This window comes from Anomaloglossus baeobatrachus, chromosome 6 (genome assembly GCF_048569485.1).
Source record: "Anomaloglossus baeobatrachus isolate aAnoBae1 chromosome 6, aAnoBae1.hap1, whole genome shotgun sequence".
Classification (NCBI taxonomy): Eukaryota; Metazoa; Chordata; class Amphibia; order Anura; family Aromobatidae; genus Anomaloglossus; species Anomaloglossus baeobatrachus.
This window is the reverse complement of record NC_134358.1, coordinates 10,164,613-10,190,856: the sequence shown is the minus strand read 5'-3', so window position 1 is coordinate 10,190,856 and position 26,244 is coordinate 10,164,613. Positions and strand designations below refer to the sequence as shown.

Below are 26,244 nucleotides of genomic sequence, written 5' to 3'. Positions count from 1 at the left end.
CCCAGGAAGCTTTCCATCGTCTCAAGGTTTGTTTTACCTCAGCGCCAATACTAGTACACCCGAATCCCGCACTTCCCTTTATTGTGGAAGTCGACGCTTCCGATTATGCATTAGGGGCTATCCTTTCTCAAAGGACTGGGGACAAGAGTCTCTTGCATCCGTGTGCTTTCTTTTCTCGCCGGTTGTCCCCTGCAGAAAGGAACTATGACATTGCGGACAAGGAATTGTTGGCGATTATTTCAGCTTTCAAGGAATGGAGACACCACTTACAGGGAGCTGCACAGCAAGTGATAGTACTCACAGATCATCGTAACCTGGAATTTCTTAAGTCTGCCAGGTGCCTGTCTCCACGGCAAGCCCGTTGGAGCTTATTCCTTAACCAGTTCAATTTTATCGTTACATACCGTCCAGGTTCACGTAATGGGAAAGCCGATGCCTTGTCCCGAATCCACGCCGTGGACTCCGTGCCTGGAACCCCGTCTCAGACCGTGTTATCGGATGCCAATTTCGTTGGAGTAATCCAGGACCAGGACTTGTGGAAGGACATCAAACTGGCCTATGATGGTGACGTATTTCTTACTGCCCCCCCGAATGATGTGACTCTTGTTCTTCGGAATGGTGTGTGGTTGAGAGAGCGACGCATTTATGTCCCGGAGGCCGTAAGACTTCGGGTTCTCAAGTTGGTCCATGACTCCGTGTTGGCTGGTCATAGGGGGGTACAGAAGACGCAGGAATTCCTGAGCCGTTTTTTCTGGTGGCCTACCTGTTTAAAGGATGTAAAGGACTATGTCCACTCATGTGTGGTTTGTGCCCGGTGCAAGGTCCCTCGTGTGGCTCCTACGGGACTCCTCCAACCGTTACCCGTTCCATCTCGCCCTTGGGGATCCATATCAATGGATTTTATTGTGGAGTTGCCAGTCTCAGGCGGTCACAATACCATTTTAGTGGTGGTGGATCGGTTGACAAAAGCTGCTCACTTTATTCCGTGTACCGGTCTTCCCTCAGCCGCAGAGACAGTGGATTTGGTTATCCAGAACATATTCCGATTGCATGGGGTACCAGATGAGATCATCTCTGACCGGGGCGTGCAGTTCACGTCTAAGTTCTGGAAGGGGTTTTGTTCGGCACTCCAGATTGATGTCTGTTTGTCTTCTGCATACCATCCTCAGACAAATGGGCAAACCGAACGGACTAATCAAACCCTGGAACAGTACCTTCGATGTTATGTCAGCCATCTGCAGGACGATTGGTTGAAGATGCTTCCTTTGGCGGAGTTCTCGTATAACAACACTCAGAGCAGCTCCACTAAGGTAACGCCTTTTTTCGCTAACTTGGGTTACCATCCGAATGTTTTGCCTAGGTCACCGGTTGCGGTTTCGGTGCCAGCGGTGGAGGACAGATTGACGGAGCTACGACAGATTCTGGAGGTACTAAAGGACACTGTGGCTACGGCTCAGGAGCGTTACAAGAGGTCGGCAGACACTCACCGGAAACCGGCCCCCATGTATAAGGTAGGGGACTCAGTGTGGTTATCCACCAAAAACCTGAGATTGGGTGTTCCTTCGCAGAAGCTGGGACAGAAATTCATCGGTCCGTTTAAGATCACCGGGATCGTGAGCCCTGTGGCCTGTCGGCTGCGGTTACCGCACCATCTAAAGGTACACCCGGTCTTTCATGTTTCTCTCCTCAAACCCGTTTCTCCTAATACGTTTCATGGTCGTGTCGTGCCTCCTCCTCCGCCTGTGATGGTTGACGGCGAGGAGCAGTTCGTGGTTGAGGACATTATTGACTCCCGGCTCCATCGTCATCGGCTTCAGTATCTGGTACGTTGGCAGGGGTACTCCCCCGAGGACCATTCCTGGGAACCGGTGGGTAACATTCGGGCGCCCCGGAAGATTGCTCAGTTTCATCGGCGGTACCCGGACAAGCCAGGCCCTGATCCGTCCTGAGGCCGTTTCTGGGGGGGGGAGTACTGTCAGGTTTCCGGGATTTCCAGTTCTCTTTTGAAAGAGCTTGCCCTCGGTTAACATGGAGTTTGCTGTTCTGTTGCCCTACTTCCTGTCCAGCTGCTTAAAAGGCCGCCTCTAAGCCTAGTCCAGTGCCTGAGTATACTGCTTGCTGTGTGCTCCTGCTTTGCTGCTCCTATTTCCTGATTGACATTTGGCTCCTCCTGAAAGACAACCGACACCGACTCTGGACTTTACCCGGTTTCATCAAGCTGTGCCCGGACTCCGTCTGCCGTCTTTGGTCAGCACTTCTGCCCGGTTCCTTCCGGTTCGTAACCTCTGGACTCTCATTCCGTACGGACACTTCTGGACTTTACCTAGTACCCCTTGTGTCCCGGCTGCTGCGCATTTAGGCCTTCCGGGGTGATTGCCAGACAGTCCCTGTATAGGGGTTCGCTCTTGGTGGTCTCCCTGGGGGAGTCCGGTGCGTGGCCCCGGGAATTCCCTTCGCTCCGATCCTGGAAGGTATTTCCGGTGTTTATTGTTCTACTGTGTTTGTTCCATTTGTGTACCTATCGTTGGTTACGTATTATAAACATCTCTGCACCAAGAACTCGTCTCTGGTTGTCATTGCCCTAACGCTATCGAAATCCTCAGAACATACAATAGTATTACACTATGATGTGAAGAAGAGTCTTGCTTGGTTGTTCCTCAATAGATTTGGTTGTTTTTCTTGCCATCCATGGTATTAGTCACTTCCCTGCTCCTTCTATTCCCCTCCTGGATCAGGACGTTATCCAGGCGTTGCGGTTCTGTCACTTCCCTGCTCCTTCTATCCCCCTCCTGGATCAGGATGTTATCCAGGCGTTGTGGTGCAGTCACTTCCCTGCTCCTTCTATCCCCCTCCTGGATCAGGACGTTATCCAGGCGTTGTGATGCAGTCACTTCCCTGCACCTTCTATCCCCCTCCTGGATCAGGATGTTATCCAGGCGTTGTGGTGCAGTCACTTCCCTGCACCTTCTATCCCCCTCCTGGATCAGGACGTTATCCAGGCATTGGGGGTGCAGTCACTTCCCTGCTCCTTCTATCCCCCGCCTGGATCAGGACGTTATCCATTCATTGTGCTGCAGTCACTTCCCTGCTCCTTCTATCCCCCTCCTGGATCAGGACATTATCCAGGCGTTGTGGTGCAGTCACTTCCCTGCACCTTCTATTCCCCCTCCTGGATCAGGACGTTATCCAGGCATTGTGGTGCAGTCACCTCCCTGCACCTTCTATCCCCCGCCTGGATCAGGACGTTATCCAGGCATTGGGGGTGCAGTCACTTCCCTGCTCCTTCTATTCCCCTCCTGGATCAGGACGTTATCCAGGCATTGTGGTGCAGTCACCTCCCTGCACCTTCTATCCCCCTCCTGGATCAGGACGTTATCCATTCATTGTGCTGCAGTCACTTCCCTGCTCCTTCTATCCCCCTCCTGGATCAGGACGTTATCCAGGCGTTGTGGTGCAGTCACTTCCCTGCACCTTCTATCCTCCTCCTGGATCAGGATGTTATCCAGGCATTGTGGTGCAGTCACTTCCCTGCTCCTTCTATCCCCCTCCTGGATCAGGACGTTATCCAGGCGTTGAGGTGCAGTCACTTCCCTGCACCTTCTATCCCCCTCCAGGATCAGGACGTTATCCAGGCGTTGTGGTGCAGTCACTTCCCTGCTCCTTCTATCCCCCGCCTGGATCAGGACGTTATCCAGGCATTGTGGTGCAGTCACCTCCCTGCACCTTCTATCCCCCTCCTGGATCAGGACATTATCCAGGCGTTGTGGTGCAGTCACTTCCCTGCTCCTTCTATCCCCCGCCTGGATCAGGACGTTATCCAGGCATTGTGGTGCAGTCACCTCCCTGCACCTTCTATCCCCCTCCTGGATCAGGACATTATCCAGGCATTGTGGTGCAGTCACTTCCCTGCACCTTCTATTCCCCCTCCTGGATCAGGACGTTATCCAGGCATTGTGGTGCAGTCACCTCCCTGCACCTTCTATCCCCCGCCTGGATCAGGACGTTATCCATTCATTGTGCTGCAGTCACTTCCCTGCACCTTCTATCCCCCTCCTGGATCAGGATGTTATCCAGGCATTGTGGTGCAGTCACTTCCCTGCACCTTCTATCCCACTCCTGGATCAGGACGTTATCCAGGCGTTGTGGGGCAGTCACTTCCCTGCTCCTTCTATCCCCCTCCTGGATCAGGACGTTATCCAGGCGTTGTGGTGCAGTCACTTCCCTGCACCTTCTATCCTCCTCCTGGATCAGGATGTTATCCAGGCATTGTGTTGCAGTCACTTCCCTGCTCCTTCTATCCCCCTCCTGGATCAGGACGTTATCCAGGCGTTGAGGTGCAGTCACTTCCCTGCACCTTCTATCCCCCTCCTGGATCAGGACGTTATCCAGGCGTTGTGGGGCAGTCACTTCCCTGCTCCTTCTATCCCCCTCCTGGATCAGGACGTTATCCAGGCGTTGTGGTGCAGTCACTTCCCTGCACCTTCTATCCTCCTCCTGGATCAGGACGTTATCCAGGCGTTGCGGTGCAGTCACTTCCCTGCTCCTTCTATCCTCCTCCTGGATCAGGATGTTATCCAGGCGTTGTGGGGCAGTCACTTCCCTGCTCCTTCTATCCCCCTCCTGGATCAGGGCGTTATCCAGGCGTTGTGGTGCAGTCACTTCCCTGCTCCTTCTATCCCCCTCCTGGATCAGGATGTTATCCAGGCGTTGTGGTGCAGTCACTTCCCTGCACCTTCTATCCCCCTCCTGGATCAGGATGTTATCCAGGCATTGTGGTGCAGTCACTTCCCTGCTCCTTCTATCCCCCTCCTGGATCAGGACATTATCCAGGCGTTGTGGTGCAGTCACTTCCCTGCTCCTTCTATCCTCCTCCTGGATCAGGACATTATCCAGGCGTTGTGGTGCAGTCACTTCCCTGCTCCTTCTATTCCCCTTCCTGGATCAGGACATTATCCAGGCATTGTGGTGCAGTCACTTCCCTGCTCCTTCTATCCCCCGCCTGGATCAGGACGTTATCCAGGCGTTGTGGTACAGTCACCTCCCTGCACCTTCTATCCTCCTCCTGGATCAGGATGCTATCCAGGCGTTGTGGTGCAGTCACTTCCCTGCTCCTTCTATCCCCCTCCTGGATCAGGACGTTATCCAGGCGTTGTGGTGCAGTCACTTCCCTGCTCCTTCTATCCCCCTCCTGGATCAGGACATTATCCAGGCGTTGTGGTGCAGTCACTTCCCTGCACCTTCTATCCTCCTCCTGGATCAGGATGTTATCCAGGCGTTGTGGTGCAGTCACTTCCCTGCACCTTCTATCCTCCTCCTGGATCAGGATGTTATCTGGGCGTTGTGGTGCAGTCACCTCCCTGCACTTTCTATCCCCCTCCTGGATCAGGACGTTATCCAGGCGTTGTGGTGCAGTCACTTCCCTGCACCTTCTATCCCCCTCCTGGATCAGGATGTTATCCAGGCATTGTGGTGCAGTCACTTCCCTGCTCCTTCTATTCCCCCTCCTGGATCAGGACATTATCCAGACGTTGTGGTGCAGTCACTTCCCTGCTCCTTCTATCCCCCGCCTGGATCAGGACGTTATCCAGGCGTTGTGGTGCAGTCACTTCCCTGCTCCTTCTATCCCCCTCCTGGATCAGGACGTTATCCAGGCGTTGTGGTGCAGTCACTTCCCTGCTCCTTCTATCCCCCTCCTGGATCAGGACGTTATCCAGGCGTTGTGGTGCAGTCACTTCCCTGCTCCTTCTATTCCCCTTCCTAGATCAGGACATTATCCAGACATTGTGGTGCAGTCACTTCCCTGCTCCTTCTATTCCCCTTCCTGGATCAGGACATTATCCAGGCGTTGTGGTGCAGTCACTTCCCTGCACCTTCTATCCCCCTCCTGGATCAGGACAATATCAAGGCGTTGAGGTGCAGTCACTTCCCTGCTCCTTCTATCCCCCGCCTGGATCAGGACATTATCCAGGCGTTGTGGTGCAGTCACTTCCCTGCTCCTTCTATCCTCCTCCTGGATCAGGACATTATCCAGGCGTTGTGGTGCAGTCACTTCCCTGCTCCTTCTATCCCCCTCCTGGATCAGGACGTTATCCAGGCGTTGTGGTGCAGTCACTTCCCTGCACCTTCTATCCCCCTCCTGGATCAGGACGTTATCCAGGCGTTGTGGTGCAGTCACTTCCCTGCTCCTTCTATCCTCCTCCTGGATCAGGACATTATCCAGGCGTTGTGGTGCAGTCACTTCCCTGCTCCTTCTATCCCCCTCCTGGCTCAGGATATTATCCAGGCGTTGTGCTGCAGTCACTTCCCTGCTCCTTCTATCCCCCTCCTGGATCAGGATGTTATCCAGGCGTTGTGGTGCAGTCACTTCCCTGCTCCTTCTATTCCCCTCCTGGATCAGGATATTATCCAGGCATTGTGGTGCAGTCACTTCCCTGCTCCTTCTATCCTCCTCCTGGATCAGGACGTTATCCAGGCGTTGTGCTGCAGTCACTTCCCTGCTCCTTCTATCCCCCTCCTGGATCAGGATGTTATCCAGGCGTTGTGGTGCAGTCACTTCCCTGCTCCTTCTATTCCCCTCCTGGATCAGGATATTATCCAGGCATTGTGGTGCAGTCACTTCCCTGCTCCTTCTATCCCCCTCCTGGATCAGGACGTTATCCAGGCGTTGTGGTGCAGTCACTTCCCTGCTCCTTCTATCCCCCTCATGGATCAGGACGTTATCCTGGCGTTGTGGTGCAGTCACTTCCCTGCTCCTTGTATCCCCCTCCTGGATCAGGACGTTATCCAGGCGTTGTGGTGCAGTCACTTCCCTGCTCCTTCTATCCCCCTCCTGGATCAGGACGTTATCCAGGCGTTGTGGTGCAGTCACTTCCCTGCTCCTTCTATCCCCCTCCTGGATCAGGACGTTATCCAGGCGTTGTGGTGCAGTCACTTCCCTGCTCCTTCTATCCCCCTCCTGGATCAGGATGTTATCCAGGCGTTGTGGTGCAGTCACTTCCCTGCTCCTTCTATTCCCCTCCTGGATCAGGATATTATCCAGGCATTGTGGTGCAGTCACTTCCCTGCTCCTTCTATCCTCCTCCTGGATCAGGACGTTATCCAGGCGTTGTGCTGCAGTCACTTCCCTGCTCCTTCTATCCCCCTCCTGGATCAGGATGTTATCCAGGCGTTGTGGTGCAGTCACTTCCCTGCTCCTTCTATTCCCCTCCTGGATCAGGATATTATCCAGGCGTTGTGGTGCAGTCACTTCCCTGCTCCTTCTATCCCCCTCCTGGATCAGGACGTTATCCAGGCGTTGTGGTGCAGTCACTTCCCTGCTCCTTCTATCCCCCTCCTGGATCAGGACGTTATCCAGGCGTTGTGGTGCAGTCACTTCCCTGCTCCTTCTATCCCCCTCCTGGATCAGGACGTTATCCAGGCATTGTGGTGCAGTCACTTCCCTGCTCCTTCTATCCCCCTCCTGGATCAGGACGTTATCCAGGCGTTGTGGTGCAGTCACTTCCCTGCTCCTTCTATCCCCCTCCTGGATCAGGACGTTATCCAGGCGTTGTGGTGCAGTCACTTCCCTGCTCCTTCTATCCCCCTCCTGGATCAGGACGTTATCCAGGCGTTGTGGTGCAGTCACTTCCCTGCTCCTTCTATCCCCCTCCTGGATCAGGACGTTATCCAGGCGTTGTGGTGCAGTCACTTCCCTGCTCCTTCTATCCCCCTCCTGGATCAGGACGTTATCCAGGCGTTGTGGTGCAGTCACTTCCCTGCTCCTTCTATTCCCCTCCTGGATCAGGATATTATCCAGGAGTTGCGGTGTAGTCACTTCCCTGCTCCTTCTATCCCCCTCCTGGATCAGGATATTATCCAGGAGTTGCGGTGTAGTCACTTACTGCCGCTTCTGCTGCTGCCGTCCACTGATGATGTCCAGTTCCCGTAGTAATGGAGAGCGGTCCACAGCTTCTATCATGTTGCCGCATTTCTTCTAATCTCGCTACCTGGTATCTTGAATCCCCATTGCCTTGTTCCCCAAAACAAGACATTGTAAGGGGCAGCGATAGAAGCAGGGTAAGTGACAGGAGGCCAGGAACGTTCACAGGAAGGTCCTCAAGATGAGATGATTTGCAGGGGATTGACGTTTTGCCACACAAACAACCCATGCAGCTATGACTAGTGGCTGTGACAAGGCCACAACACTTTTCCTAGATCAGACGTCTGATACCAGAATTAGGGGAGAGAGAACTTGTGCCCTTTGTCCCTGAAGATGCCACAGCCCCATCATCGGACCCAATACTACAACCAGCAGCAAAGTTCAAATTTCCTGACTACCCTCTTGCCTGCCATTTTTGTCCCTTTTTGTGCCTCCTGGTTTGGACACTGCCTCATGACTACTGTTTCCCGGATTGCAGCCTTCCATAGGCAGCGATCTCCTGGACCTTGTGTAATTCCAAATCCCTGTCCAGGAGTTAAAGGGTTTCGGGGGTTCTTGGGATCCTGTTGAGTGGGCGGCTTGCCTCTAGTCTGTCTGTGACAGTCATCGTGAGTCTTTGGTCCCAGGCGGACGTTACACTCTCTGGCCACCAGTGCGGTCTACGGGTCTAGATTGTCCTACTGAATTATTACAATCACATCTTACCTTTTTACCACCACTCGAAGGGGGCTGCACTCACATTTGGGGGGGCTGCACTCACAGTTAGGGGGCTCTACTCACCGTTGTTATATAGGGGCACTGTACTTACCATTGTTATATAGGGGCACTGTACTCACCGTTGTTATATAGGCGCAGGCCGGTGTAGGAGAAGCATTGCACCTCGTTTCCTCTGCATTGTATGGGTGTATAGCTTTGACAAGCATCCGCGGTGATCTGGAAACATCCCGGACACGTGAGGCTGTTCTTCGGAGGTTCAGTAAGTGCTGAGAATAAAGAGATGGGGAAAGGGGATAAAAACACAAGAACAGGACAAAACTGATTTCATGGCCTCTCCCCTCTGTGTGTAGCGGAAAGGCGGATATATTGGCAGGACTTCAGTGCATCGGTCAGGTCACTATCTGGGACGCCTAGACGGGAGGCTCGCAGATCTCTTACACTGAGGGATCCTCGGAGCGGGTTTTGTGATGTCACCATTGCCGTGTGTCACACAAATGAGATAGTGAGGAATGAGCAATAAAATGATGGAGTGCGCGTTACTAGTTATGAGCGAGCGTAATCAATGCTGCCCATTACTCAATAACATTGCGGTGCTCTATCCAGTAACGAGCGGTGCACAGTATGGCATGGTGCTCGAGTTACAGTGAAGAAGCTTCTTTCACTGATTGGAGCCGCCGCACTGAAGCCGGGGATTTCTACAGTTGAGTGCAGGGACTCCTCGCTCAACTGGACGCTTCAGATCTGCAGAACTCCCGGGTGAGTTCTCTCTCTGTCACTTTTTCTTTCTCTCTTTTACGTCTGACTGTCTCTGGTCTGCTATATACACTGTGTGCAGAATTATTAGGCAAATGAGTATTTTGGTCACATGACACTTTTTATACACGTCGTCCTACTCCAGGCTGTATAGGCTGAGAGCCAACTACCAATTAAAGTAAATCCGGTAATGTGCACCTCTGTAATGAGGAGGGGTGCGGTGTAATGACACAACACCCTATATAAGGTGTGCTTAATTATTAGGCAACTTCCTGTCTTTTGGCAAAATGGGTCAGAAGAGAGATTTGACGGGCTCTGAAAAGTCCATATTGTGAGATGTCTTGCAGAGGGACGCAGCAGTCTTGAAATTGCCAAACTTTTGAAGCGTGATCACCGAACAATCAAGCGTTTCATGGCAAATAGCCAACAGGGTCGCAAGAAGCGTGTTGGGCAAATAAGGCGCAAAATAACTGCCCATGAATTGAGGAAAATGAAGTGTGAAGCCGCCAAGATGCCATTTGCCACCAGTTTGTCCATATTTCAGAGCTGTAACGTTACTGGAGTATCAAAAAGCACAAGGTGTGCCATACTCAGGGACATGGCCAAGGTAAGGAAGGCTGAAAACCACCACCTCTGACCAAGAAACAGAAGATAAAACCTCAAGACTGGACCAAGAAATATCTGAAGACTCATTTTTCAAAGGTTTTCTGGACTGATGAAATGAGAATGACTCTTGATGGGCAGATGGATGGGCCAGAGGCTGGATCAGTAAAGGGCAGAGAGCTCCACTCCGACTCAGACGTCAGCAAGGTGGCGGTGGGCACTGGTATGGGCTGGGGTCATCAAAGATGAACTTGTGGGACCTTTTCAGGTTGAGGATGGAGGGAGCTCAACTCCCAGACCTACTGCCAGTTTCTGGAAGACAACTTCTTCAAGCAGTGGTACAGGAAGAAGTCGTTATCGTTCAAGAAAAACATGATTTTCCTGCAGGACAATGCTCCATCACATGCATCCAACTACTCCACAGCGTGGCCGGCCAGTAAAGGGCTAAAAGATGAAAAAATAATGACATGGCCCCCTTGTGCACCTGATCTGAACCCCATAAAGAACCTGTGGTCCCTCATAAAATGTAAGATCTACAGGGAGGGAAAACAGTCCACCTCTGGAAGCAGTGTCTGGAGGCTGTGGTGGCTGGAGGCTGTGGTGGCTGGAGGCTGTGGTGGCTGGAGGCTGTGGTGTCTGGAGGCTGTGGTGGCTGCTGCCTGCAATGTGGATGGTAAACAGATCAAGCAATAACAGGATCTATGGATGGTCGCTGCTGAGTGATATCAGAAAGAAAGGGGGCGATATTGGGCACTCATTTTTTGGGGTTTTGTTTTTGCATGTCAGAAATGTTTATTTCTATATTTTGTGCAGTTATATTGCTTTACCTGGTGAAAATAAACAAGTGAGATGGGAATAGATTTGGTTTTTATTAAGTTGCCTAATAATTCTGCACAGTAATAGTTGCCTGCGCAAACAGATCCTCCGAAGATAAAATCTAAAAAACCCCTCCAACTGCCAAAAATACTAAGCTTTGATATTTATGAATCTTTTGGGCTGATTGAGAACATAGTTGTTGATCAATAATAAAAAAAATCCTCTAAAATACAACTTGCCTAATAATTCTGCACACAGTGTATATATGGCTGTCTCACTCAGATGTAGCAGAGCTGAGATTTTCAGATGTAACAGAGCAGACACAGATGTACAGTTTCTGGCCATCTTGGCTATGGGGACATTACACACCTGACATCAATCCCAAAATCATTACCCCGATGGCCACTGCATCAAGGCAATTGGGAAGACCTGGGCAAATCACCAGATTTGGAGCATCTAATGGATACACAACATCTAGGTGGCTGCGGGCTGCAATTTTCAGACTCAGAAGGGCCAAATAACTATGAGGAGGTATAGGGGGCAGCCCAAGTCATGTTTTAATATTATTTATTTATTAGGTTAAACAAAGATAGAAATATCCTTTAGTGCCACATGAAAGTCACTAAAGAGTTCAAGAGTACAAAACAGTTCTCTAATCTAACCTGTCTCTCCTAGATCAATGCTTCTGAATGTCTTCCAGAGGACAATGTGCCGAGCATCACGCTCCTGGTATCATACAACACCCAGTGATGCAACACAGTAGTGTCAGTAACCAACATGGCTACGGCATTACCGTGTATGGCAGGCAATCCTTGCATGTTGATTGGCTGTCTAATAGCCATGAAACACGCAGGGTGGGGCCTCGAGCATGGCGCCCGAACACCTGCGATATTTGATGAAGTACCTACAGGGCTGAGCACCATGATGCTCCATCGAATACCCAGCAGTGCTGACCACGCTCGCTGCTCACTACATCCTACTATTTTGGCTAAGCAAAAGCCGCAACCCAGCAGAAAGTGAGATTTCCAAGGCTAGCCCCCTGTATAGCGGCCAGGAACTACTGTCATCACTGATGGAGTCCCACAAATCAATCCTCCCTAGATTGTGCCCTTAGGTCTCTGCAGTGTACGGCTCTGTTCTATGATCCTACGGCTGTGGGAAATTATTCACAATAACTTACATTTTATTTACGTTCATACTCATCAGAGAGTCTAGTTGGCGGTACTATTTAGTGACTGACCATATAGTTGTCAATTACAAGCTTTATTGACCTATTTCTACAAACATTCAGTTCCGTGTAGAAGCTTTAATCTGGAGCAGAGAAAACCTAGCAAAGCTTCAAAAAATTTTCCGGTTTGTAAGACGCACTTTTTTCCCCCAAAACTGGAGGAAGAAAGTGCAGACCACCTATGCCAAACATGCCACTACAATGTCTACTAGGCATTGCTCCCACTAGTCATTTTCCTACTCCACACTGATGAGGGGCAAATACCCCGAAACAGCTGTCTGTGGATTGATACCATGTTTTGGCATAGGTGGTTTCCTTGACTGGAGACTGCCCTTCCCGTGGTTGTTCCTTCCCGGTGAAAGACCTGGCTAGTTTCCTGCCAGCATTGAGAAACATGTGATGGTGTCTCCATGGTGTTGGATGTTGATCTCCCTAAGGTCAACCATCCTTGCTTATGTAGTCTTCTACTAGGCATTGCTCCCACTAGCCAGTTTCCTACTCCACACTGATGAGGGGCAAATACCCCGAAACAGCTGTCTGTGGATGGATACCATGGTTGGCATAGGTGGTCTCCTTGACTGGAGACTGCCCTTCCCGTGGTTGTTGCTTCCCGGTGAAAGACCTGGCTAGTTTCCTGCCAGCGTTGATAAACATGTGATGGTGTCTTCGCAGCATTTTTGTTTTGCATATTTTCCCAGGGGGCCCTGTTCTAGTGTCACTGCGTTGAGAAACGCGTGATGGTGTCTCCGCGGTGTTGGATGTTGATCTTTCCGAGGTCAACCATCCTTACCTATTCTGTCTTGATTACAGACAGACAGATGATGTGAGATCAGGGCTCTATGGGGCCCGATCATCACCTCCAGTATTGCCCCCTTCTAATGATATTGGCTGGAAGTTGCCGATCGTTTTCCGGCTGAGAGTACATTTGGAGCTGATTAGATGCCTCCTGATGGTATCACATGGTAGAGAAGGATCTACCTGAATTTCTCAGCACTGAGGACGACACTAATCCTGATTCCTGACTAATTCCACAACTCCACCTGCTCCACTGCTCCTGCAGACCCTCATTATTGTGCCACTCCCTTGCCCATTGGGAACAATCTACTTCTAGACCAGATGGAGATTAACCCCTTCAGCCCCCGGGCACTTAACGTTTTTGCGTTTTTGTTTTTTGCTCCCCTTCTTCCGAGAGCCGTAACTTTTTTTTATTTTTCTGTCAATCTTGCCATATGAGGGCTTATTTTTTGCGGGACAACTTGTACTTTTTAATGAAACCATAAGTTTTACCATATGGTGTACTGGAAAACAGCAAAAAAATTCCAAGTGTGGAAAAACTGCAAAAAAAGTTTGATGGCACAATAGTTTTTGGGATGTTTTATTCACGGTGTTCACTATATGGTAAAGCTGATGTATGTGTGTGATGCCTGAGGTCGGTGCGAGTTTGTAGACACCAAACATGTGTAGGTTTACTTGTATCTAAGAGGTTAAAACAAATTCACAAGCTTCTCCAATAAAAGTGGCGCACGTTTTGCGCCATTTTCCGAAACCCGTAGCGTTCTCATTTTTTGAGATCTATGGCTCAGTGACAGCTTATTTTTTGTGTCTCGAGCTGATGTTTCTAATGGTACAATTTTTGCACAGATGCTACGTTTTTATCGCCTGTTATTGCATTTTGTGTAAAACCTGCGGCGACCAAAAAACGTAATTTTGGCGTTTGGAATTTTTTTGCCACTACGCCGTTTACCAATCAGATAAATTGATTTTATATTTTGATAGATCGGGCATTTCTGAACGCGGCGATACTAAATGTGTGTATATTTTTTTTTTTTAACCCTTTCATTTTCAGTGGGGGGAAAGGGGGTGATTTGAACTTTTAGGTTTTTTTTTATTTTTTAAAACTCTTTCTTTTACTTTTTTTTTTTTATTTTACTAGTCCCCCTAGGGGGCTATAGCGATCAGCAATCCGATCGCTCTGCCCTATCTGCAGATGACAGCTATACAGCTGTAAACAGCAGATATGGTCACTTCCTGATTCATTCAGCTCCGGGCCGAGTGAAAACGAAAGTGACTCATGATAGCTGCAGGCGTCATCACATGACCCTGTGCTACCATGGCAACCACCAAAAGTCACGTGATCACTCACTTGACTTCCGGTGGGGGGCAGCGGTAAGTGAAAATCATGACCACGCGTATATACATCTCGCTGCCAGACTTTGGCAGCGAGATGTAAGGGGTTAATGTTACGGGTGGAATGCGATTCCACTCGTAACATGCAGGCACACATGTCAGCTGTTGAAAACAGCTGATATGTGCGCGGATCACCGCATCCTGCCAGCTGCAGGGGGCGGAGCTTAACGTCACACGCTCCATGACGGATATATTCGTCAAAGGTCGTGAAGGGGTTAAAAGGATGTCAATGACCTCAATCAGAGAAGATGTCACCTATGATGTACCAGGGTGTACATGTTAATTTGTGAAACTGTCTGTGTCCATTTAAGACTATGGTTCCTGCATGTTCTGTAGTGATGATGGGTGGCAACAACAACTCCCGATATCTTCTAATTATTAAGGACATACTGACCTGACATTGCTGTTGATTGCTGTGTTAAGCTTGATAATAAATTCACTTACTGATGGCAGTTTTGGTGCTGTATTCATGTACTGATGGTGGATCTGGTAATGTATTAATGTACTAATGGGGGGTTCTGGTGATGTATTTATGTACTGCTGGTGGTCCTGGTGATGCATTTCTGTATTGATGATGGGTCTCGTGCTGTAGTCATGTACAAATGGTGGTTATAGTTATGTATTTCTGTACTGATGGTGGTTATGGTGCTGTATTTTTTCATAGAAGACAAATTATTGCCTATAGCGCAATAATTTAGTATTTCATTATGAAGTATAATTGAACAGATAATAACAGGTTCAAGTCCTGTAATGTATGTCTAAATAATAATTAATGAATATCGTAAAAGTTAAATCCAAAATTAATGACAGAATTGTGTTTGTTCACCGCAGGTTTAAATTGAAATGCGGGAGAAGCACCATATCAATTTTCACCTCAGGCACCAGAAAAGCTAAAATCGGCAGGACTATTTATGACACTGACTCTTAGGCCATTAGGCACTATATGATATGTTTAACTACACTGGATGGTCAAGCACCATATGAAGAGCTAATACAAGGTGCCACGCATGATCCAACCAGTCTTGCCTATCATCTGTCAATCCTAGATTCCTCCCTGAGTACCAAAGGCATTACACTGAGAAACGGCCCAAAGTCACCCCAGGAGGAGAACCACACCATCATTCGGGGTATGTATTCTAGTGTGTAATGTTTAGCCTGTGCCGCTATTAACCCGCTCGTGGTCAGTAGCTCGTGGTCAGCTGCTCGTGGTCAGCTGCTCGTGGTCAGGTGCTCGTGGTCAGCTGCTCGTGGTCAGCAGCTCGTGGTCAGCAGCTCGTGGTCAGCAGCTCGTGCTCAGCAGCTCGTGCTCAGCAGCTCATGCTCAGCAGCTCGTGCTCAGCAGCTTGTGCTCAGCAGCTCGTGCTCAGCAGCTCATGGTCACCAGCACTCACCTGTTGGCATCTCCGGTGTGCACAAATCTGTTTTACAACAACTGTTGATGGCTGCTGTTTTGCTATACGGGGTCCGAAGTACGACCACCTCCGCACATTTCTCTAAAGATCCACAATCCCTCACATACGTCAACGGGGAAACTGCAAATGTAAAGAAGATGAAGCGTGTGTGCACATTGTAATATGCTCCGAGGACAATTGCGTTATGGATGTGCACTTGTGATCGCCAGAATTACACAGACAGCGTTAGGGAATATTTACAAGTAACAGAGAGAGGAAATGCCAGAGGAAGTAAGGAAGTGACAGTGGAAGAGAAGAAAGTACAGAGGAAGAGACAAAGGAAAAGAAGAAATGTCAGAGGAAGAAACAAGGAAAAGACAGTGCAAGAGAAGAAAGTACAGGGGAAGAGACAAAGGAAAAAAGGAAATGTCAGAGGAAGAAAAGAAGAGACAGTGGAAGATAAATAAGTACAGAGGAAGAGACAAAGGAAAAGAGGAAATGTCAGAGGAAGAAAAGAAGAGACAGTGGAAGAGAAGAAAGTACAGGAGAAGAGACAAAGGAAAAGAGGAAATGTCAGAGGAAGAAAAGAAGAGACAGTGGAAGAGAAGAAAGTACAGAGGAAGAGACAAAGGAAAAGAGGAAATGTCAGAGGAAGAAAGGAAGAGACAGTGGAAGAGAAGAAAGTACAGAGGAAGAGACAAAGGAAAAGAGGAAATGTCAGAGGAAGAAAGGAAGAGACAGTGGAAGAGAAGAAAGTACAGGGGAAGAAACAAGGAAAAGAGGAAATGTCAGAGGCAATAAGGAAGAGACAGTGGAAGAGAAGAAAGTACAGGAGAAGAGACAAAGGAAAAGAGGAAATGTCAGAGGAAGAAAAGAAGAGACAGTGGAAGAGAAGAAAGTACAGAGGAAAAGACAAAGGAAAAGAGGAAATGTCAGAGGAAGAAAGAAAAACAGTGGGAGAGAAGAAAATACAGAGGAAGAGACAAAGGAAAAAAGGAAATGTCAGAGGAAGAAAGAAAGAGGCAGTGGAAGAGAAGAAAGTACACAGGAAAAGACAAAGGAAAAAAGGAAATGTCAGAGGAAGAAAGGAAGAGACAGTGGAAGAGAAGAAAGTACAGAGGAAGAGACAAAGGAAAAGAAGAAATGTCAGAGGAAGAAACAAGGAAAAGACAGTGCAAGAGAAGAAAGTACAGGGGAAGAGACAAAGGAAAAAAGGAAATGTCAGAGGAAGAAAAGAAGAGACAGTGGAAGATAAATAAGTACAGAGGAAGAGACAAAGGAAAAGAGGAAATGTCAGAGGAAGAAAAGAAGAGACAGTGGAAGAGAAGAAAGTACAGGAGAAGAGACAAAGGAAAAGAGGAAATGTCAGAGGAAGAAAAGAAGAGACAGTGGAAGAGAAGAAAGTACAGAGGAAGAGACAAAGGAAAAGAGGAAATGTCAGAGGAAGAAAGGAAGAGACAGTGGAAGAGAAGAAAGTACAGAGGAAGAGACAAAGGAAAAGAGGAAATGTCAGAGGAAGAAAGGAAGAGACAGTGGAAGAGAAGAAAGTACAGGGGAAGAAACAAGGAAAAGAGGAAATGTCAGAGGCAATAAGGAAGAGACAGTGGAAGAGAAGAAAGTACAGGAGAAGAGACAAAGGAAAAGAGGAAATGTCAGAGGAAGAAAAGAAGAGACAGTGGAAGAGAAGAAAGTACAGAGGAAAAGACAAAGGAAAAGAGGAAATGTCAGAGGAAGAAAGAAAAACAGTGGGAGAGAAGAAAATACAGAGGAAGAGACAAAGGAAAAAAGGAAATGTCAGAGGAAGAAAGAAAGAGGCAGTGGAAGAGAAGAAAGTACACAGGAAAAGACAAAGGAAAAAAGGAAATGTCAGAGGAAGAAAGGAAGAGACAGTGGAAGAGAAGAAAGTACAGAGGAAGAGACAAAGGAAAAGAGGAAATGTCAGTGAAAGAAAAGAAGAGACAGTGGAAGAGAAGAAAATACAGAGGAAGAGACAAAGGAAAAGAGGAAATGTCAGAGGAAGAAAGGAAAAGAAGAAAGTACAGAGGAAGAGACAAAGGAAAAGAGGAAATGTCAGAGGAAGAAAGGAAAAGAAGAAAGTACAGAGAAAGTGACAAAAGAAAAGAGGAAATGTCAGAGGAAGAAACGAAGAAACAGTGGAAGAGAAGAAAGTACAGAGGAAGAGACAAAGGAAAAGAGGAAATGTCAGAGGAGCAAAGAGCAAAATGTTTAAGGGTGAGACTGGGGAAATTGGAAGAGAAGAAGAGTCATAGGCAATAAAAGAAATTGTAGAAGAGTTAAAAGATGAGACAGTGGAAGAAACAGGGCAAGAGAGAAAAAGACAGGGAAGGTGATTACGAGCCAGAGAGAGAGAAACAGGGAGTCAGAGGCAGGTACAGGAAGAATAGGAAGAGAGAAAACAGAAGAGACTGAAGAAGAGAGGGGAGTCAGAGGAGGAGAAACAAGAAGAAACAAGAAAAGTCAGAAGAAAAGAGAGTAAAAAAGAGAAGAAAAAAGTCTGAAGATGAAACAATAAAAGAAACAGAGGAAAAGAGAGTAACAAAGTCATAAAAAGAACAGAAAAGTCCAAAGAAAAGAGAAAGAGATAGGTGATGGAGGAAGAGTCAGGTGACAAGAGAAAACGTCAGGGGAAGGGGGGACATGTCATATGACAGGTAAAGAAGAACACATGGAAAGAGTGGAAAATACAGGGAAGGGTGAAAATGCCAGAGGAAAGGAGAAAGAGACAAGAGGAAGAAAAGAGGAGTCAGAGGAAGATAGAATGAGACAGACAAGAAGGGGAATGGAGGATGCAGGGGGAAATGGAGGAGACAAAGGGAAGAAAAGAGGGCATGGGGAAGAGAGGAAGAGTCAGTAAGAGAGGTAGTGATAGGGAGAGAGGACGGAGGCAGGGGAAGATAGGATGAGACAGACAATGAGAGGAGAGGAGAAGGCGAGGTGCAGCAGAGGACACGGGCCGTAGTGGAGGCCGGCAGAGGAGCATAGAGCGTAGATTGGAAAGTTTAGAGAACTCTTGCAATTAATGAGCTGTTAACTCTTTCATGCCTGGTCTACTCGCCGGTTCCTATAGAGTGTAGAACATTTTGGATTTGGGGATTTGTGAAGTCTGTAAAAAATAACAACAAAGTCATCATCAGCCGTAAAGAATGAAACACAAACTGTATTACCCTGATCCTATTCCCTCCAACACTTAGACCTAAAGAGACATTATTTCTGCCTTAAGGTATACAGAAAAAAAAAAATCACAAAAACTCATTCCGACTTCCAGGTCCCCCTTAACAGAAGGATTTTCTGGTCTCCAAACACTCAACCAGTGATTGGCTGCAGTGGTCACATTACAGCAGCAGGGGCATAGACACGAGCACACACTGAATTTTACCCCTGGACACAAGAAATGATGGGTAGAACCAAAAACTGGGGCAACAAATGACTGGATAAAAGGCCCTGAGATATTCATCCAGTGAGGGATGAATCCACCGGACATGAAGGACGTGAGACCTCAGATTGATGGAGTGAGGGACATTTGCTGTGGACATCCGCCAGTTGCCTGCGTGAATAGTTTTCACCTCTAGTCTCAGGGATGAGGGAACCTCCTGCACCTTCACACTGGAGCCCCTGTCATATATCGGGAGAGCATTATAGAGGCTGTAATGGACCCGTGGTGAGAAGGTCCCAGACATGGTTGTTCCTGTCCCCTTTGCTATTGAGAACTAGGGTTTGACTTTTCTCTTCAGAACTGAATTGTTAGAAAACATGGGGAGAGGAACTGACCGAGAGTCTCAGACACCGGACCCCCTGCTCTGGGTGAGAAAACCTTAATGAGGGGCCATTTGTGATCTTTGCTATTGGAAGTGGACCCTTGTTTTTATGCAAGTCATTATGCAGAGAACTTACTGATATCATACTGGACCAAAGTGGACAAGCAAACATTCGAGGTAGAGGGACAAGTCACGGCTTCCCCGGTGCAAAAGCTTCCAGAGTAGTCTCTACAGACAATGCAACGTATGGCGTCACCTGGGAAGAGGAAGAGAAGGTGAAATGGACCCAATGGTATAAACTGTATCCATCAGTGTAAATACACACACAAGTATACACACCGCGCTTGTATGTATGCACAAAACCATCGTTGGGAATACTGAGACGTTGCATGAACTGCAAAAAGCAGTAAGGACTAGAGATGAGACAACTTGTTCAAAAAGGTTCACCAAGGTCAACTTCGGCACGAGCCTTGGCTTGTTCAGGTCAGCATTGGATTTACAAACACTTTTCTCAAAAATCAACAAAGATCGGTTTTGTTCGGTAACTGTTCGCGGTTTAATTTTAGGTATTGCAAAAGAAAATATTTTTCAGTGGCTCAATGGAATAAAAGTTTTTTTATTAAATAATCCATAAAATAAACAGTCAGTCAGGGACAAACTTTGCTAATGGGGAGTGCAGGGACATGCAATGTACGGAATGTTGTGTTCCATAAATCAGTATTTCATCATTTAGTGATTGCTAATTGTGTGCGCCATCCAAAAATTGGCATTTCATCATCTAAATAGAGATTGATTTGCTACTTCTGTGCTCTTGTCAGCATTTGAAATTTCGGGATCTAAATTCTGATAGCTAAATCTCTGGTCCTAAGGCTTACCACAATAGATATTTCAGCATATAAATACTGATTGATAATTCTGTGCTCCTGCCACAATAGACATTTCAGCATATAAATACTGATTGATAATTCTGTGCTCCTGCCACAATGGACATTTCAGCATATAAATACTGATTGATAAATCTGTGCTCCTGCCACAAATAGACATTTCAGCATATAAATACTGATTGATAATTCTGTGCTCCTGCCACAATAGACATTTCAGCATATAAATACTGATTGATAATTCTGTGCTCCTGCCACAATAGACATTTCACCATATAAATACTGATTGATAATTCTGTGCTCCTGCCACAATAGACATTTCACCATATAAATACTGATGGATAATTCTGTGCTCCTGCCACAATAGACATTTCACCATATAAATACTGATTGATAATTCTGTGCTCCTGCCACAATGGACATTTCAGCATATAAATACTGATTGATAAATCTGTGCTCCTGCCACAAATAGACATTTCACCATATAAATACTGATTGATAATTCTGTGCTCCTGCCACAATAGACATTTCAGCATATAAATACTGATTGATAAATCTGTGCTCCTGCCACAAATAGACATTTCACCATATAAATACTGATTGATAATTCTGTGCTCCTGCCACAAATAGACATTTCAGCATATAAATACTGATTGATAATTATATGTGCTCCTGCCACAGTATCTCAGCAGAGATAAAAAAAAGATTTGGATACTTGTGTGGGCCTCCAACAAATATATATCACAGGAGATAACTACTAATTGATAACTCTGTTCTCACTTACTATAGTGTTGTGGCGTAGCAGTCAGGCATGGGGCATGCAGGAGACAGGGTCTGGGCCACAATTTCCAACCTTCTGATTAATTTAAAATGAAGAGGTGGATGAGTGACAGGTGTAGGCCTGGTGCTCTGAGACTCCTGCCACTACAGGCAACACACAACATGGAGACCCAACTTGGAGTCTCCACATTTCCAAAAATTAGGGGCAGACACCACTAAAGTGGCTTTAATTGCCCCAAAGTACAAACATTAGAATGATGCACCATGGGTGAATGGGACAGGGCCTGGCCCAGCATTTCTGCCTTAAACATTGGATTAGTAAGAGGTGCATCAGTTTGAGGTGTAGGCCTGGTGCTCTAAGACCCCTTCCACAACTGGAAACATACAAAAAAGAAACCCATCTGTGACCTGCGCATGCCCAGCTGTCCAGGTCACCCCCAGCCATGTATCTAATCCATCATCTGTGATACAACTCACACATTGCACCACTGATTGCACAGGAGTCACTTTACACCACCTCTCCCATAGAAATAGATGGTGCAGAGTCACACATTACACCACTGCTCCTAGTGAAGCATATATAGCAGGGACACACATCTAATCCCTTCTTGTGTGATACACTACACTGATCATGTATCTAATCCCAGCGTGTGATAGTCTGCATATATAATCACAACATGTGACACCGTGAGCAGCACCAGCTAACAATCAGCGCTGCCAGATGTCCTTTGTGTCGTTGTCCACATGTGAGTATCAGTTTGCAGTCACCGGTAATGTCTCCACATGTCAGTATCACTTTGCAGTCACCAGTAATGTCTCCACATGTCAGAATCACTTTGCAGTCACCAGTAATGTCTCCACATGTCAGTATCCCTTTGCAGTCACCAGTAATGTCTCCACATGTCAGTATCACTTTGCAGTCACCAGTAATGTCTCCACATGTGAGTATCACTTTGCAGTCACCAGTAATGTCTCCACATGTCAGTATCACTTTGCAGTCACCATTAATGTGTCCACATGTCAGTATCACTTTGCAGTCACCAGTAATGTCTCCACATGTCAGTATCACTTTGCAGTCACCAGTAATGTCTCCACATGTCAGAATCACTTTGCAGTCACCAGTAATGTCTCCACATGTCAGTATCACTTTGCAGTCACCAGTAATGTGTCCACATGTCAGTATCACTTTGCAGTCACCAGTAATGTCTCCATTTGTCAGTATCACTTTGCAGTCACCAGTAATGTCTCCACATGTCAGTATCACTTTGCAGTCACCAGTAATGTCTCCACATGTCAGTATCACTTTGCAGTCACCAGTAATGTCTCCACATGTCAGTATCACTTTGCAGTCACCAGTAATGTGTCCACATGTCAGTATCACTTTGCAGTCACCAGTAATGTCTCCACATGTCAGTATCACTTTGCAGTCACCAGTAACGTCTCCACATGTCAGTATCACTTTGCAGTCACCAGTAATGTCTCCACATGTCAGTATCACTTTGCAGTCACCAGTAATGTCTCCACATGTCAGTATCACTTTGCAGTCACCAGTAATGTCTCCACTTGTCAGTATCACTTTGCAGTCACCGGTAATGTCTCCACATGTCAGTATCACTTTGCAGTCACCAGTAATGTCTCCACATGTGAGTATCACTTTGCAGTCACCAGTAATGTCTCCACATGTCAGAATCACTTTGCAGTCACCAGTAATGTCTCCACATGTCAGTATCACTTTGCAGTCACCAGTAATGTCTCCACTTGTCAGTATCACTTTGCAGTCACCAGTAATGTCTCCACATGTCAGTATCACTTTGCAGTCACCAGTAATGTCTCCACATGTCAGTATCACTTTGCAGTCACCAGTAATGTCTCCACATGTCAGTATCACTTTGCAGTCACCAGTAATGTGTCCACATGTCAGTATCACTTTGCAGTCACCAGTAATGTCTCCACATGTCAGTATCACTTTGCAGTCACCAGTAATGTCTCCACATGTATCACTTTGCAGTCACCAGTAATGTCTCCACATGTCAGAATCACTTTGCAGTCACCAGTAATGTCTCCACATGTCAGTATCACTTTGCAGTCACCAGTAATGTGTCCACATGTCAGTATCACTTTGCAGTCACCAGTAATGTCTCCACTTGTCAGTATCACTTTGCAGTCACCAGTAATGTCTCCACATGTCAGAATCACTTTGCAGTCACCAGTAATGTCTCCACATGTCAGTATCACTTTGCAGTCACCAGCAATGTCTCCACATGTCAGTATCACTTTGCAGTCACCAGTAATGTCTCCACATGTGAGTATCACTTTGCAGTCACCAGTAATGTCTCCACATGTCAGTATCACTTTGCAGTCACCAGTAATGTCTCCACATGTCAGTATCACTTTGCAGTCACCAGTAATGTATCCACATGTCAGTATCACTTTGCAGTCACCAGTAATGTCTCCACATGTCAGTATCACTTTGCAGTCACCAGTAATGTCTCCACATGTCAGTATCACTTTGCAGTCACCAGTAATGTATCCACATGTCAGTATCACTTTGCAGTCACCAGTAATGTCTCCACATGTCAGTATCACTTTGCAGTCACAAGAAATGTCTCCACATGTCAGTATCACTTTGCAGTCACAAGTAATGTCTCCACATGTCAGTATCACTTTGCAGTCACCAGTAATGTCTCTGCACTGTGCTAAAGAAAAAAGGAGGGGGAAGTTTAGGATCAAAACCCCAGACGAGAGGAGACATCGGACACTAGATCAGATCCGGCACATAAACTGCAAGTGTAATGTGACATCGCACTACACTAGGGTTCATTGCAAAATCCTGTAGCTTCTCACTGCTCGGCCTATACATTGTTTAATTATGTACCCTTAAAAAAGTTTCATTTATTTTTAATTTAAAACCTCTTTGCAATTTGTTAGTGGGTTGCTTTTGTTTAAGGTCCTTCCCTATTACAGGAGTGGTCAGCAGCTGCTGATCGTGCACAGTCCTGTTGGATTGGATGACTGGCAGGCGACACCAACATCCCTGCTGATCGTTCCCGGTACCTGTCAGATGAGCCGATACAATGTCACCTGCTGGACCATTTTTTCATGTTGGTCTGATCATAGCATAAATGGGGCTCAGTTTTTCTTTTTTTTTTTTTTGCCATTTGGGGCTAAAAATTCTTGCAGCTGATTTTCAGTATAAAATTAGCATAAAAAAGTTCCAAATTGTAGAAGTAACAGCAGTGAACGCACCGTTTCATTGTTGGGCCACCCAGGCACTTGTTAGTATCATCAGCAGCCACGAGAAAGGTGTCACAGACTGCAATAACGTGAGATCAATGCAGAACACTGAAAACTACCCCATCCCCAGTCTGCACAGTCTGCGACTGGTGGGAAAAGTCACTGGAGCCACGACTTGTTCATGTTGATGAGAGTTAGGCAAATGAGATTTAATGTTGATAAATGTAAAGTAATGCACCGAGGACAGAGTAATCCTATAGCTGCACATGTGTGACGCCCTGGCCGGGCCAGGTAGTCACAAATAGGGCCCCACACAACACCCGTCCCTCACAGGTGACATCAGACAACCTTAAAACCCTAGTCACCCCCTTAGGGCTTGATGGACACACCAGTGGGCGGAACCACGCGGTTGGAAGACGCCAGTGTGGCGTCCCTGAGGCTTCCGTCGCCACAGGAACATTGCAGGAACATTGCACCCCATCCAGCGGTGTGATGTCCCATTCTGGGTAAGGAAAGGGGTGAACGCCGGTCCACAGGCAAATCTGCACTACACCCATTGTTAGGAACACACAGGGACCAGGGACAGTGGCAGCAACCCTCCCATGCTGCATGCTGGGAGGGGCCGTAAGACCCATCCCTGCTCCCATAGGGTGGTAGCTGAGCAACTGGGTCGGTGGGAGGAGCCAGCCGGGTGTAGAGTAGACAAGGAAGGTCAAGTTTAGTGAGTCTGAGGGAAAGGAAGGAGAAGGAAGGAGTTCTGCGGGAGGCAGAAGAGAAAGAAGAGTAGTGCTCTAGTCAGCCAGGAGCAAGAGAAGAAAGTGACGCTTCCTGGTGAAGACCCTGGGACTCAGAGGGTCCAGGTGACACCAAGCAGAGAAAAGAAGGGATTCCAGGGCCACAGATAGCTTTTAGGCTCGTGGCCTGTTCCACAGGAACATCGGTGGAGGGATCAAGCTGCAAACAGGGGACGGTCCCTAGAAACCGGAGGAGGAAAAATCATCTCCAGCAGTAAAAACCGAGGCCCAGGGAAAGCTGCAAGCTCCCCGGGCCACACGCCCACAGCAGAACCTTTGGAAAGAGGGTAAATAATCTGCCACTGCATGTTGCCGCCCTGCTGGGCGGGTACAGTGCGATGAGCCCCGCCCCCTCCCTGTGCGCTGCTATCTGTGCCCTGTATGTGTGATGCCCTGGGCAAGCCAGGGGTCACAGGTAATGACATCACCACACCCTACACCCCAGTTAGGCACATCAAAGCTAGACCCAAAAATCCTTGTTGCCTTCCCAAGGGGCTGATGTCCACACCAGGGGGTGGAGCCAGGCGGTTGGTCTCCACCCACCAAGGAGTTCACAGTCCTGGAGGAGGGAAAAGACAGAGAGTTGAGCTAGGGAAGTGAAGGAGTGAGGAGTTAGAGTGTGAGGAGGAAAGTGGTAGTAGAGTAACTAACTGAGAGCGTCCAGGTGTGTGCCCCGGACAGAGACAGCAAGGTTAGCAGACGGCGGTGACCATCTGCAGGAGTGGCCTATCGGAGTTGCCGTAAGGACCATGGACAGGCGGTGGCCCGGCGGTACCGGAACGGTATACGAAGAGAAGCCAGCACCATTGGCAGGGGCCTTTCGGATCCCGGCAAGGCTTGGAGTCGCCGTGAATTTGCCAAATCCGTCAGTGAAGGGTACCTCCGGGTTTCCAAACAGCCAAGTCCCGATTGAAGGCAACAGTCCAACCGTATGAGAGAGACACCGCCACCGCCAAGGCACCAGTTTCCCAGGGCCAGCGCCTGCGGGCAAAGAGGGGCTCCTCCGGCCCATATCCAAGTCGGGGAGCGGGTTACCGGTGGGAACCCATTGGAACCAACAGAAGTACTAGGTGCAGGGAAAGAGACAGTCACCGTTAACTACCGGGGAAAAGCAACAGCAGCCGTCCGTGGGAACCGTCTTTCCAGCCGTGTGTTTTACCGAGAAC

At 47.8% G+C, this 26,244-nt stretch overlaps 1 protein-coding gene across 1 annotated transcript in view; it reads right to left on the bottom strand.

Annotated features, from left to right (window-relative positions):
* Window positions 1–26,244, bottom strand: part of LOC142243777 (phospholipase A2 inhibitor gamma subunit B-like) — a 57,976-nt gene that overhangs the window by 8,145 nt on the left and 23,587 nt on the right. Inside the window, exons 2-5 of the mRNA XM_075315977.1 lie at window positions 19,526–19,645; window positions 18,690–18,737; window positions 15,614–15,754; window positions 8,755–8,901 (exon numbers count right to left, since the gene is read on the bottom strand). Of these exons, the coding sequence (XP_075172092.1) occupies window positions 8,755–8,901; window positions 15,614–15,754; window positions 18,690–18,737; window positions 19,526–19,645 (456 nt within the window). The remainder of the gene's footprint in view (window positions 1–8,754; window positions 8,902–15,613; window positions 15,755–18,689; window positions 18,738–19,525; window positions 19,646–26,244) is intronic.